The sequence below is a fragment of the Triticum aestivum genome, chromosome 1D, assembly GCF_018294505.1.
Source record: "Triticum aestivum cultivar Chinese Spring chromosome 1D, IWGSC CS RefSeq v2.1, whole genome shotgun sequence".
Lineage (NCBI taxonomy): Eukaryota > Viridiplantae > Streptophyta > Magnoliopsida > Poales > Poaceae > Triticum > Triticum aestivum.
This window is the reverse complement of record NC_057796.1, coordinates 291,567,390-291,579,724: the sequence shown is the minus strand read 5'-3', so window position 1 is coordinate 291,579,724 and position 12,335 is coordinate 291,567,390. Positions and strand designations below refer to the sequence as shown.

The following is a 12,335-nucleotide window of genomic DNA, read 5'->3' as shown; positions in this document are numbered from 1 at the left end:
AGGGGTGTGGTTCTTGCCCGGCGTCTTCCCTCGTTTAAATAGAAGGCGGACAGTAGGAGCTCGGCCGGCGTTGCGTTTAATGTCGGCCCGCTCGTGAACGGACGTGTGGCAGGAGTAGGTTTCTCGACTTCCATGCGGGGTTAATGGGGCGTATGAATGCGGCGAGGAGGCGTGTTCCGCCGGGCGTGCAGCGCCCTCAGCCAGTGCGCCGCTTCAATGACGAAGGCAGTGAGAGGTCGCTTCCGCCCAGAGTCGTTTTCAATGCGGAGCGGTGCGCTTTACAGCGGCATGAATGCGGGCAACTGACGCCGGGCGGGAGGGCGTGCGGGAGTGGGGAGGGGTTCTTTGGTGGGACAGGGCGTCAGAAGCAGGCTTGAGAGCGGTCCGGACTCCTGCAAACCTCCCCCACTTTTGTCTCCGGTTTGCAGGAGAAATCGTGTCTAGACCATTCTACGGACCGATACAGATCGACGTTGGATGGCTTCCGCGGTCCAGACAGCCGGGTCCGAACGGGAGGTTTACGGATCCGCCTAGAGATACCCTTCACGTTCCAACACCCGCGGAGCAACTGTACTATACTTGTAATTATTTCTTTTTCTTGAGCAATTCCGTGTAACCGAGAGCGGCAAAAAAATAACACAATCCCTCCAATCCATATTACTTGTAGCTGCTTAGTACAAATCAGAGGGAGTAATACATTTGCATCCGGCAAGGAGATCAGATTCACTACAATCTCATCGTACAAAAAGATTCATGATAGTTCCACGAATATCGTCGTCAAGCCGTCACATGATCGCGCACGCGTTGACATCATCGTCGTTGAACATGTTGCTGACGGCGTCGCCGCCACGAGCAGGCCTGCGGGTGCGGCCGTGACGATCACCAACATCACCGTAGCCGCGTCGGTGGTAGCTGTAGGTGTCGCGGTACGGCTCGCCGCCGCCGCCGCCGAAGCAGCCCCCGGGAGACGCGAAGCGCAGCGGCGTGCCGCCGCTCGGCCAGAACTCCGCCTTCTTCCCGCTCCGGCGCCGTACCTCCCGCAGCACCTTCCCCCGCTCCACGTACCCCGTCACCCTCACGTTCCCCGTCCCCGCGTCCACCTCCACACTGTCCACTCCTCGGAGGTTCACGAGAGACTGCATCACGGCTCGCTCACAGCCGTCGCAGCACATCCGGACCTTGAGCTCCACCGTCTGCACACATGCAAGTTTTGTGCCGGTCAGGTAAATTGCCGGCGGCCGGCCATCGATCGGTTTCCACCGGGATGGAGATGCAAAGAAACGAATGGGTAGTATATATAAACAAGCACGCGGGTGAACCTGGAAAGACAGGGCCGGTCTGCTCCGACTGGGCACCGTACGACCCGCGGCGCCGTGGTGGTGACGATGCGCGGAGTTTCTGCCCGCCGGGTGGCCGCGGTAGTGTCGCGTGTCGTGGTGCCCCCCGGGAGGGTAGAAGCAGCAGCAGAAGAAGGACAGGAGCACGTCGGAGACCAGGTCCGCCATGTGTGCAGGCGTGACTCGTGAGAGATCCAATCCAAGTGATCAACCAACAACCGATCAACAAGCTCTTGCAGATCGACCGAGTAGCTAGCTTGCTATGCGTGGCACTGGAGCTCCGCAAGCAGTCCGCTGGGATCTACTTAACTGAAGAGTGTCGGCTCGGACGGACAGCCAAAAGCCAATTCCTTTCTGATCTAATCGAGCAATGGGTGCTTCAGTTGTTGGTGTCACATGCAACAATATGGAGGGATTTCTTAAGAAAATGCGGGTAGTTTTCATCTGCAGTGTAATGTAAACCGAGGAGGGAGGTCTGCATGTGTGAGGCAGCAGAAAGACGACAATGCCTTTGGCGAAATAATAAATCAAATAATACGAGTACGCATGCATGCAGCTGCCCTTTTTCTCTTCAGAAAGACTATGTCGATCAAGAAGCAATGATCCTTATTTAAAATAATAACTCGAGATTAGCCGAAATTGAAAAACATACATATACTTACCGACGAAGGAATTGCCTCATGCAGGGTTTCCTTAGGACATCTGCAACCCTGCCCGTAAATCTCCTTATGTGTCTATCCACGAACAAGGGACCAGTCCATGGATGTGGTAGGCGGTCATTCAATGATATTATGTATATGTCCATTAATAAAGGGTTAAATTCAAATAAATTTGATCCATAGCGCGTCGGATCACATGCCTTATCACAACCAAAAAAGACAAGTATGTTTAAGTTTTTACATGCATGTTCATAAAAAATATCAGTCCGGAAGTCCATGCAAAAATAATTCTGAACCTCCACACCCAATGTGTTGTCGTTGCTGCATATGCGGCCTCCTTCTCCGCCGCCTCCTCATCCTTCTTGTCCGCCGCCTTCAACTCACCTTCACCTTCTTTTCTTCCAACATCGTCTTCCTCTCCTCGGCCATGGCCTTCTTCTCTTCGATCATGGCCCTCGTCTATTCGAGCGCTAGCTTCTTCCCGGTCGCCTTCATCAATAGTTTGAACCTCTCCACCTTTTTTTCCTCCTTAATGTCCGAGCGCTTGACGTATGCCTCCTCCTTCTTGGACAAGATGTACTCGAACCTCTCTGTCATCTTCACTGTCGCACCTTCTTGCTTCGCCTTCTCCTCCTCCCACTTCTTTTTCCGAAACCCTCTTCTAACCTTCTTGAGTGGTTCTTTTGTTGGGTTGGTTGGGCCACCGGTTTCTTCCTTGATGGCTTGGGTGGCGTTCTTGGCTATGAATAGGTTTCACTTCGGTAGCCCATTCAACTTCAACCAGCAATGCATGACATTGAAGTTTTCTTCTCCAACTTCTTGAACACCGTACACACATGAGAAGTCCAAAAATTAAACATTATAAACAAAACTATGCATATCCGTCCAATGATCAACAAAACTACGCAAATCCGACGAGTGATCAACACAAGATATAAATAGGTTCCACTTTGATTGCCCATTCAACTTCAACCAGCAATGCATGACACTAAAGTTTCCTTCTCCAACTTCTTGAACACCGTACACGCATGAGAAGTCCAAAGAATAAACATTGTAAACAAAACTATGCATATCCGGCCAATGATCAACACAACTATGCATATCAGGCTAGTGATCAACACAACTATGCATATCCGGCTAGTGATCAACATATTTAGTGATCAACAAAACTATGCATATCCGGCTAGTAATCAACAAAACTATGCATATCCGGTTAGTGATCAACAAAACTAAGCATATCCGGCTAATAATAAAAAATATGCATATTTGGCTACAAAACTATGCATATCCGGCCAAATCAACTTACTTGCTCGGTGATTTTGGAACCATTAGGCCACCGTGAGATGAGATGTGCCAAGTGGCTGCAATACTTCGACACGGCCTCTTGGATGGTGTACCATCGATGTTTGAAGGACTTTGGTTCACGGTTACGGATGACCGCATTGGAGTGGGGTGCAAAATGCTTTTGTGGCAAACCACAAATTTGAGCCATTTTGCTTCATGCCATGGATCCGATCGAGGCTAGTGGCAAACCATGCATCGCACAACAGCTAGTCCTCCCGCATGTTCAAACTTTCTCCTCTATGCTTCTTCTTCGGATCGCTGGCAAAATCATCCGGATCATCATCTTCGCCGTCCTCATCCTCCTCCTCCAGTGTGCCCATGCCGGTCTGGGTGTAGATCTGTTGTGTGCCAGTCTGGGTGTAGCCCTGATGCGTGTGGGTATAGTTGCCGGCCTGGGTGGGATCTCGGTCTTCCACCTGCCTGTCCTCATAACCTCCTCCTCCGCCTCCATTGTGGATGATGTCGAACATCTCCCTGTCCGCGTCGTCGTACGCCTTCTCCCCCGCTTTAGGCATAGCAACGAACATCGTGCAGGCACCCCCCCCCCCCCGTCCGCGTCGGGACGAGCTATGGTGAAGAAGACTCCGAGAAGCGCAACGGCGTCACGTTTACATCGATGATGTAAGGCACTTGCCCGGCAGCGGTTGCTGCGGACTGCCAACCGAGCTTCTTGGCCGCATAGTAGTACGAAGCCTTGTAATGTAATGCTCCGGTCACTGCGGAGTTTGGACAGTGGGCGACACCATTGGGGCTCCGCGATCCTGGCCGCAACCTCCACCACGTCCGCGACCAGCACACACCCACTGCCATGGACACCATCAGCACGGCCTTCACCGGCCTTCCGCTTCATGAGTGTTGCCTCCTTCGCGGCCTTTGCTTTGACGCGACGACTTTGCCATGTCACGGAGTTGATCTTCCGGGTGAGGGTGATGCTCGGATCCTCCTGCACCTCCACCACCCTCCATCTCCGGCAGGTCCTCGTCCGGTTCCATGCGTCGGGGGTGGCAGTGAAGAAGAAAGTGGGAGAAAAGTACAGAAATTGGGTGGAGAGCGGCGGGATGGAAGAAGAGAGTGAGGGATTTTGGCGCGGAAACAGTGCGGGATGCTACAAAAGGGTGGGTTCCGCCTTCCTTTTGGGTGGGCCATGGGTTTAATAGTCCGACATGTCTCGTGTCCGGACTCCTGCCACCCCCCCCCCCCATGTTTGGTTATAGTTTGCGGGAAAAACATGGTCTGGACCGCTCAGCAGACCGATACAGGCCCGCGTTGGATGGCCTTGGGGTCCAGACCGCGTGGTCTGGACGTATGCGGGTGGTTTGAGGGTCGGCGTTGGAGATGCCCTCACACTGCATTTGTTGCATACTCGAACTTTATGCATCCTAACTCCTAAGTAAATGTACTACTTATTATCCTCCCTCCCCAAGGGTTTGCTGGGCGGAGAGGGCACTCGCCTATATCAGCCGATAGCTCTTATCAATGCCATCTTCAAGCTAGTGTGTTCGCCATTAGACTACCTCTGATGGAGTTCATCTATGCCATCGGCTTTTAATTTTGCATGATGGGGTTCATGTCGAATATGATAAAGTTAGGTCCAGATTCTTCTAGCCGAAAAATAACGATAGGCAAAAATATCACATGGTCAATTCACCCACCATTTGCTTTGCTAAGGAAGAGGGGTGGGGGGAGGGCTGGGCATCATCAACAACAATTTAGCGAATTGGTGTCTCAAGGCAAAATGGGCATGGAAATTTTTGATGTGTCGGTGGCCCTCGGGCTTGACTTTTTAGGAGGAAGTATTTTGATCATGGTACACCTTAAGCATCCCTCCTAATAAAAGGCTCCTACTTTGTATGAGCAATCCACAAGGTGCTCCCTCTCAGCTGCCTGGGTGCTAGGCATGTAATTAGAAACCAAAATAAAAATCAAAAAACAGGAAGCACAATTGTGCTTTTAACTTTTCATAAGCACATGTATGCTTCATTCTGAAGCACACCTATGTTTTTCATTTTTTGAGAAGCACATGTATGCTTCCCGCCGAGATGTGTTTCGGTGTGAAGCAGAGAAAGGCTAATTCACCCTGAAGCATACCTATGCTTTTAACTTTTTGGAAGTACTTATATGCTTCTCGCGGAAGTACATCTGTGCTTTTCACTACTTCATGCCGAAGCTCAGCTGTGTTTTTCACTTTCAGGAAGTCTAGTTGTGCTTTTCACTTTCGGGAAGCACAATTGTTTTTTTACACAGTATGCTTCACGCGAGAAACAAACAAAAAAGCATTAAAAATCATAAAAAACCTGGAAAAACATACAACACAATCTGAAACCGCCTAAAAAAAAGAAAAATCCTAGAAACGCGTTCAGAGAAGAAACATGTTTCTGGCAGGTGCGCCCAATGCGCAATAAGTAGTGACGTTGGACTACTCCAGTGCCTAAACAATGCCTGCTGGAAAACCCCGAGGGGGTAGCCGCTAATTAGGTGTTTTAGGAAAGTTTCTTCTGTTTAAGGCATCTCGCCGATTTTATTCATTCAAGAAAGTGTTCAAAGGTACAACAGTTGGGTCATGGGAAGGAGAGCTCCCAACGCCCGCGTGCGTCCATTAGTAGATCTTTCGCTCAAGGGCGTGCAAATGAGCCGGCCCATTCGAAGCCGTCCGACGTAAAATTTCACGAAAAGTAAATGCAGGCACATGGAGTCCAGTTGGAAGCTGTGACATGCTAAAATGCAGCACTAACTTATAAGTAATAGCTACATCGGCAATTTCATTTTTGTTTGGAAAAAAATTGATATTTCTTGGAAAAAACCATGAACAAATTTTCTTAAAATTTTGAATAATGTAATTTCAAAATTCAAACAAAACCTTTAAAACATGAATAATGTTTGAAAAGGTAATTTTTTGAAAAACTTTTAATATATGGTGCACAATTTTTAAATATACATTGAACCTTTTTGTAATATACACTGAATAATTTTTAAATATACAATTAACCTTTTTGTAATATTCGTTGAACAATTTTTAAATATACATTGAACATTTTTTTTGATATATGTTGAACAATTTTTAAATACACATTGAACATTTTGTGATATATTCTGAATTTTTTTAATTGAACATTGAACATATTTAGAATAATGTTGAACATTTTATTAATACAGGGTGAACATTTCCTTTAATATAAAATAAACATTTTGTATATAAACAATCAAGATCTTTGTGTAATACACACGAAAAAAGAAATAAAATTTAAAATTTAAAAGGAAGAAAAAGAATAGAAAGTAAATAGAAACAAAAACAAAGAAAAATAGAAAAAGGGAGGAAGCAGTTGAGCGACCGTGAGTCCGCCCAGGGCGTCGGAACCAAACTTCAGCGAAGGCTCGTCCCAGTGACGCCGGCGGGCGTCAAATAGGATTTTTTTTTTCGCCCATGGGAAATGCCCCCATTAAATTCACAAGAGGGAGAAACAAATATTGTGACCCATATATATTGTCCATCTAGCCCAGCCCAGCCCATCGTTTACCATAGCCATCGGACGCACTTGTCAGGAGCACCTAACCAGCGGGTACTCGCCTGGGAGCCCCCACAAGGGTCACCTAGGATGGGCTGAGAGCACGTTACTTGGCGCGCTCTCAGCCACCGTCACGTGTCGCGTTCTGGGCGCTTTCTCTGATTTTTGTTTTTTAATTTTTCGCACGCATTTTCAGCTTTTTAGATGATTTTTTTTGGTTTTCACGGGCTTTCTTAGCTATTGGATAAAATTCGATTTTTCGCGTGAAAAAACACGTTTTTTCTTCGGCGAGAGGCACGGACGTGCCTCTCGAAAATAAAAAGAAATGTGTTTTTCTATTTTAGCAAGAGGCACGGATTTGCTTCCGTGAGAGACACGGCCGTGCCTTTTGGAAACAAAAAAAATGCATTTTCTTTTTTCTGCGAGACGTGCCTCTCAAAAACAGAAAAAAAAAATGTATTTTTTTTCTTTTCGTTTCATGAGAGGCACAAAATTGCTTCTCATGGAGGTATGGTTTTGCTTCCGCGAGAGGCACAATCGTATCTCGAGAAAATGAATTTTTTTCTTCCACGAGGAAACTGAAAAAATGTGTTTTTTTTCTTCCACGAGGGACACGTGTTTACTTCTCATGGAGGAAAAGATTTGCTTCCCCGAGAGTCACAGCGATGCCTCTTTTCGGAACGAAATTCTTTTTGCTTCTGTCTTGGTTTTTTGGTTCAAGATTTCAAAGGTGGAAGCACATTTTGACAATATGTGATGATGTTTCAAACATTAAACAAATGTGTAAAATAAAGAGATATCATAATTCAATTGCACGGCACATCAACAATCATGCCACATCATCATCCAACCAAGTTCATGACATAAAAGTTTACGCAAACAAATGGCACATCAACAATCATGCCGCATCCTCATCATCGTCCTCCTCTTCCTCTGATTCTTCATCCTCATCCGAAGACGATTCTTCCTCCTCCTCTTCATTGTCGCGCGCCGCATCATCATGGGGAGCTCGGAAGGTGTTGGCAAGATCTTCAACGGCATCATGCGAAGGTATGTGAGGCACATCGGAAGACATGTGTCCACCCATGTCACCTTGGATGTGCTTCCATGCCTTCCATGAGAGACTCAAAATTCATGCCTCCCGTGGTAGCTCCGAAGCCACCCATACCTCCCATACCTCCCATGAGAGACTCAAAATTCATGACTCCCGTGGTAGCTCCGAAGCCACCCATACCTCCCATGCCGCCCATGGTAGCTCCGAAGCCACCCATGCCTCCCATGCCGCCCATGGTAGCTCCGAAGCCACCCATGCCTCCCATGGTACCTCCGAAGCCACCCATGCCTCCCATGGTAGCCATGCCTCCCATGCCACCTATGCCACCCATGTCACCCATGCCTTCCATGCCTCCCATAGTAGCTCCTATGCCTCCCATGCCTTGCCCGCCTTCGCCCCCACCGCATTTGGGAGCTTCGAGAGGGGGGCACGTGGCTTCACGGCGGGCGCCGCACGCGACGCCATCCGCCGAGGTCGTCCGTGGCGCCATGAAAGGGCCGCGCGCGAGACCGGTGCTTGGAGGAGTACCGGCTGAGGCGAAGCCAAAGCTCCCCAGGCTAGGGTTTGCGGCGGCGGCAGAGGGGTCGCTGATATGTCTCCAACGTATCTATAATTTTTGATTGTTCCATGCTATTATATTATCTGTTTTGGATGTTTATGGGTTTTATTAAACACTTTTATATTATTTTTGGGACTAACCTATTGACCCAGAGCCCAGTGCCAGTTCTTGTTTTTTCCTTGTTTCAGTGTTTCGAAGAAAAGGAATATCAAACGGAGTCGAAACAGAATGAAACCTTCTGGAGAAGTTATTTTTGGAAGGAAAGCTACCTGATAGACTTGGAGTGCACGTCAGGAAAGAAACGAGGGAGCCACGAGGTAGGGGGCGCGCCCACCCCCCTAGGGCGCGCCCTCCACCCTCGTGGGCCTCTCGTGGCTCCCCTGACGTATTTCTTCCTCCTATATATATCCATATACCCTAAAAACTTCGGGGAACAAAATAGATCGGGAGCTCCGCCGCCGCAAGCCTCTATAGCCGCAAAAAACCAATCGGGGCCCTGTTCCGGCACCCTGCCGGAGGGGGAACCCTCACCGGTGGCCATCTTCATCATCCCGGCGCTCTCCATGACGAGGAGGGAGTAGTTCACCCTCGGGGCTGAGGGTATGTACCAGTAGCTATGTGTTTGATCTCTCTCTCTCTCTCGTGTTCTTGATTTGGCACGATCTTGATGTATCGCGAGCTTTTCTATTATGGTTGGATCTTATGATGTTTCTCCCCCTCTACTCTCTTGTAATGGATTGAGTTTTCCCTTTGAAGTAATCTTATCGGATTGAGTCTTTAATGATTTGAGAACACTTGATGTATGTCTTGCCGTGCGTATCTGTGGTGACAATGGGATATCACGTGATTCACTTGATGTATGTTTTGGTGATCAACTTGCGGGTTCCGCCCATGAACCTATGCATAGGGATTGGCACACGTTTTCGTCTTGATTCTCCGGTAGAAACTTTGGGGCACTCTTTGAGGTTCTATGTGTTGGTTGAATAGATGAATCTGAGATTGTGTGATGCATATCGTATAATCATACCCACGGATACTTGAGGTGACATTGGAGTATCTAGGTGACATTAGGGTTTTGGTTGATTTGTATCTTTAAGGTGTTATTCTAGTACGAACTCTAGGGCTGTTTGTGACACTTATAGGAATAGCCCAACGGATTGATTGGAAAGAATAACTTTGAGGTGGTTTCGTACCCTACAATAATCTCTTCGTTTGTTCTCCGCTATTGGTGACTTTGGAGTGACTCTTTGTTGCATGTTGAGGGATAGTTATATGATCCAATTATGTTATTATTGTTGAGATAACTTGCACTAGTGAAAGTATGAACCCTAGGCCTTGTTTCCTAGCATTGCAATACCGTTTACGCTCACTTGTACCACTTGCTACCTTGCTGTTTTTATATTTTCAGATTACAAATATCCATATTGCACTTGTATCACCATCTCTTCGCCGAACTAGTGCACCTATACAATTTACCATTGTATTGGGTGTGTTGGGGACACAAGAGACTCTTTGTTATTTGGTTGCAAGGTTGTTTCAGAGAGACCATCTTCATCCTACGCCTCCCACGGATTGAAAAACCTTAGGTCATCCACTTGAGGGAAATTTGCTACTGTCCTACAAACCTCTGCACTTGGAGGCCCAACAACGTCTACAAGAAGAAGGTTGCGTAGTAGACATCAAGCTCTTTTCTGGCGCCGTTGCCGGGGAGGTGAGTGCTTGAAGGTATATCTTTAGATCTTGCAATCGAATCTTTTTGTTTCTTGTTTTAGCACTAGTTTATATTATAAAAGAAAACTACAAAAAAATGGAATTGAGTTTGTCTCATACGCTTCATCTTTTTAATATCTTTCGTAAGTATGATGGAATGGAAAATTGTGCCAAAGTGCTAGAAGAAGAATGCATTAGAATGTTTGGCACTAAATCTTTGAATGATGAGCATGATTGCAATGTTGTTAGTATGAACTCCTTGAATATCCATAGTACTAATGATGATTGCACTAGCTATGATGAAAATGTCTCCTATAAACATGTCAATTTTTGTGGAGTGCATTGGGTTTGCAAGTACACACCAAATAGGGAAGATAGATATTGCAAGAGGCATAAGCATTTAGAAACTAAATTGTTGCAAGAAAGGTTAGATGTTTGTGCTGAAAGATTCAATATTTATCGCCATCCTTGTGAACTTTGCAATGAACATGGTCATTTAAAGCTCCAATGCTATTTGTTTCATGATCAAGTCGTGTCCAAAAATTGTGATAACTTGATTACCCTTGAGCATCATAAAGAGCTTAGTCTTCTTTTGGGTTATGAAGAAATGAAACGTATAACTGAGGGTATTCCAAAATTTAATCTCGATAAATTTCTTGATTTTGATCTAGAGAAAATTTATATGTATTGTGCGGTGAATTGCATTGAAAATCCTTATATTACCAATTACATAAAGAAAAGAAAACAAATAGAGGATGAAGAGAATACTAACGAAAGGAAAGAGACTTCCCAATATCCTCCTATTATTTCTTATGATGAATCAGATAACGAGGAGGAGCCTTCTATTCAACCAATCTCATTAATAAGGAGCTCCAAAAAGAGGATTGAACCCACACATGATGTGGTGAAGAAGAAGAAAAGAAAAAGGAAGAGAGGTAAAAAGATATCTCTCCAAATAATGTTGCTCCTATTATTGTTGTGCCTCATGAAAATGAAGATGATGCACTTGATGATGATCTCGTTATGCCTATTGCTTGTTGTGATGATTATGATTGGAAAGATAATGATACTTCTTATGATCTTGAAAATCTTTTTGGCACCTGCTTAGAATATGATAATTGCTATACTATTGGTGCTATCCATACTATTAATGATGAGAGTGATTATGCTTACGATATGAAAAGGCCCAAGCTTGGGGATGCTATGTTTGAAGAAGATGATGTTTTTCAGAATATATTTGCTGCAATTAATGTTTGTCCCAAGCTTGGGGATGCTACGTTTAATGAAGATGATATTTCTAGCCTCCCAAGTTTTGATATGCAAAGTTGTTATGATGATAGCATACCTTCTACCTATGATGATTATATTGATGAAAGTGGGTTTGGAAGAGTGTCAACTTTAGGAAGTAATGATCCCACTATTTTGGAGGATGTTGAATCTTATAATATTTATGAAAGTGGATTTGGAGAGGTCATGACTTTATTTAGTGATGTATCCACTATTTCGGAAGAGGTTTCAATCGATTATGATGAGAACAAAGTTGCTACTTATGATGATTATTGTGATGAAACTTATGCTATAAAAAGTAGTGATGATTATATTTATAAAACTTGTCATGATTATGATTACCCTTTTTCTGAACATTACTCTTTTAATGTGGAAACAATTTATAGTATTCAAGTCTCTTATGATACCCCCACTATTCCAAATGAGAAGAATTTTGCTTACGTGGAGAGTAGGAAAATTTCTATGCTTGTAGATCATGAAAAGAATGTTTTAGGTGCTGGTTATATTGTTGAATTCATTCATGATGCTACTGAAAATTATTATGAGGGAGGAACATATGCTTGTAGGAATTGCAATAATATCAAGTTTCCTCTCTATGTGCTTAAAGTTTTGAAGTTATGCTTGTTTTGCCTTCCTATGCTAGTTGATTATTGTTCCCATAAGTTGTTTGCTCACAAAATCCCTATGAATAGGAAGTGGGTTAGACTTAAATGTGCTAGTCATATTCTTCATGATGCTCTCTTTATGTTTCAGTTCTTATCTTTTATGTGAGCATCATTGAAATCATCATGCCTAGCTAGGGGCATTAAACGATAGCGCTTGTTGGGAGGCAACCAAATTTTATTTTAGTTTCTTGCTTTTTGGTTCTGTTTTAGTAATAAA

At 45.2% G+C, this 12,335-nt stretch overlaps 1 protein-coding gene across 1 annotated transcript; it reads right to left on the bottom strand.

Annotated features, from left to right (window-relative positions):
• Nucleotides 1–773: 773 nt before the first annotated feature.
• LOC123158977 (heavy metal-associated isoprenylated plant protein 44) lies at nucleotides 774–1,505 on the bottom strand. The gene is made up of 2 exons (XM_044576788.1): nucleotides 1,320–1,505; nucleotides 774–1,193 (listed from the first exon to the last, which is right to left on the bottom strand). Exons 1-2 carry the CDS (start codon nucleotides 1,503–1,505, stop codon nucleotides 786–788), a joined length of 594 nt encoding a protein of 197 aa, XP_044432723.1. The 3' UTR covers nucleotides 774–785.
• Nucleotides 1,506–12,335: the final 10,830 nt, after the last annotated feature.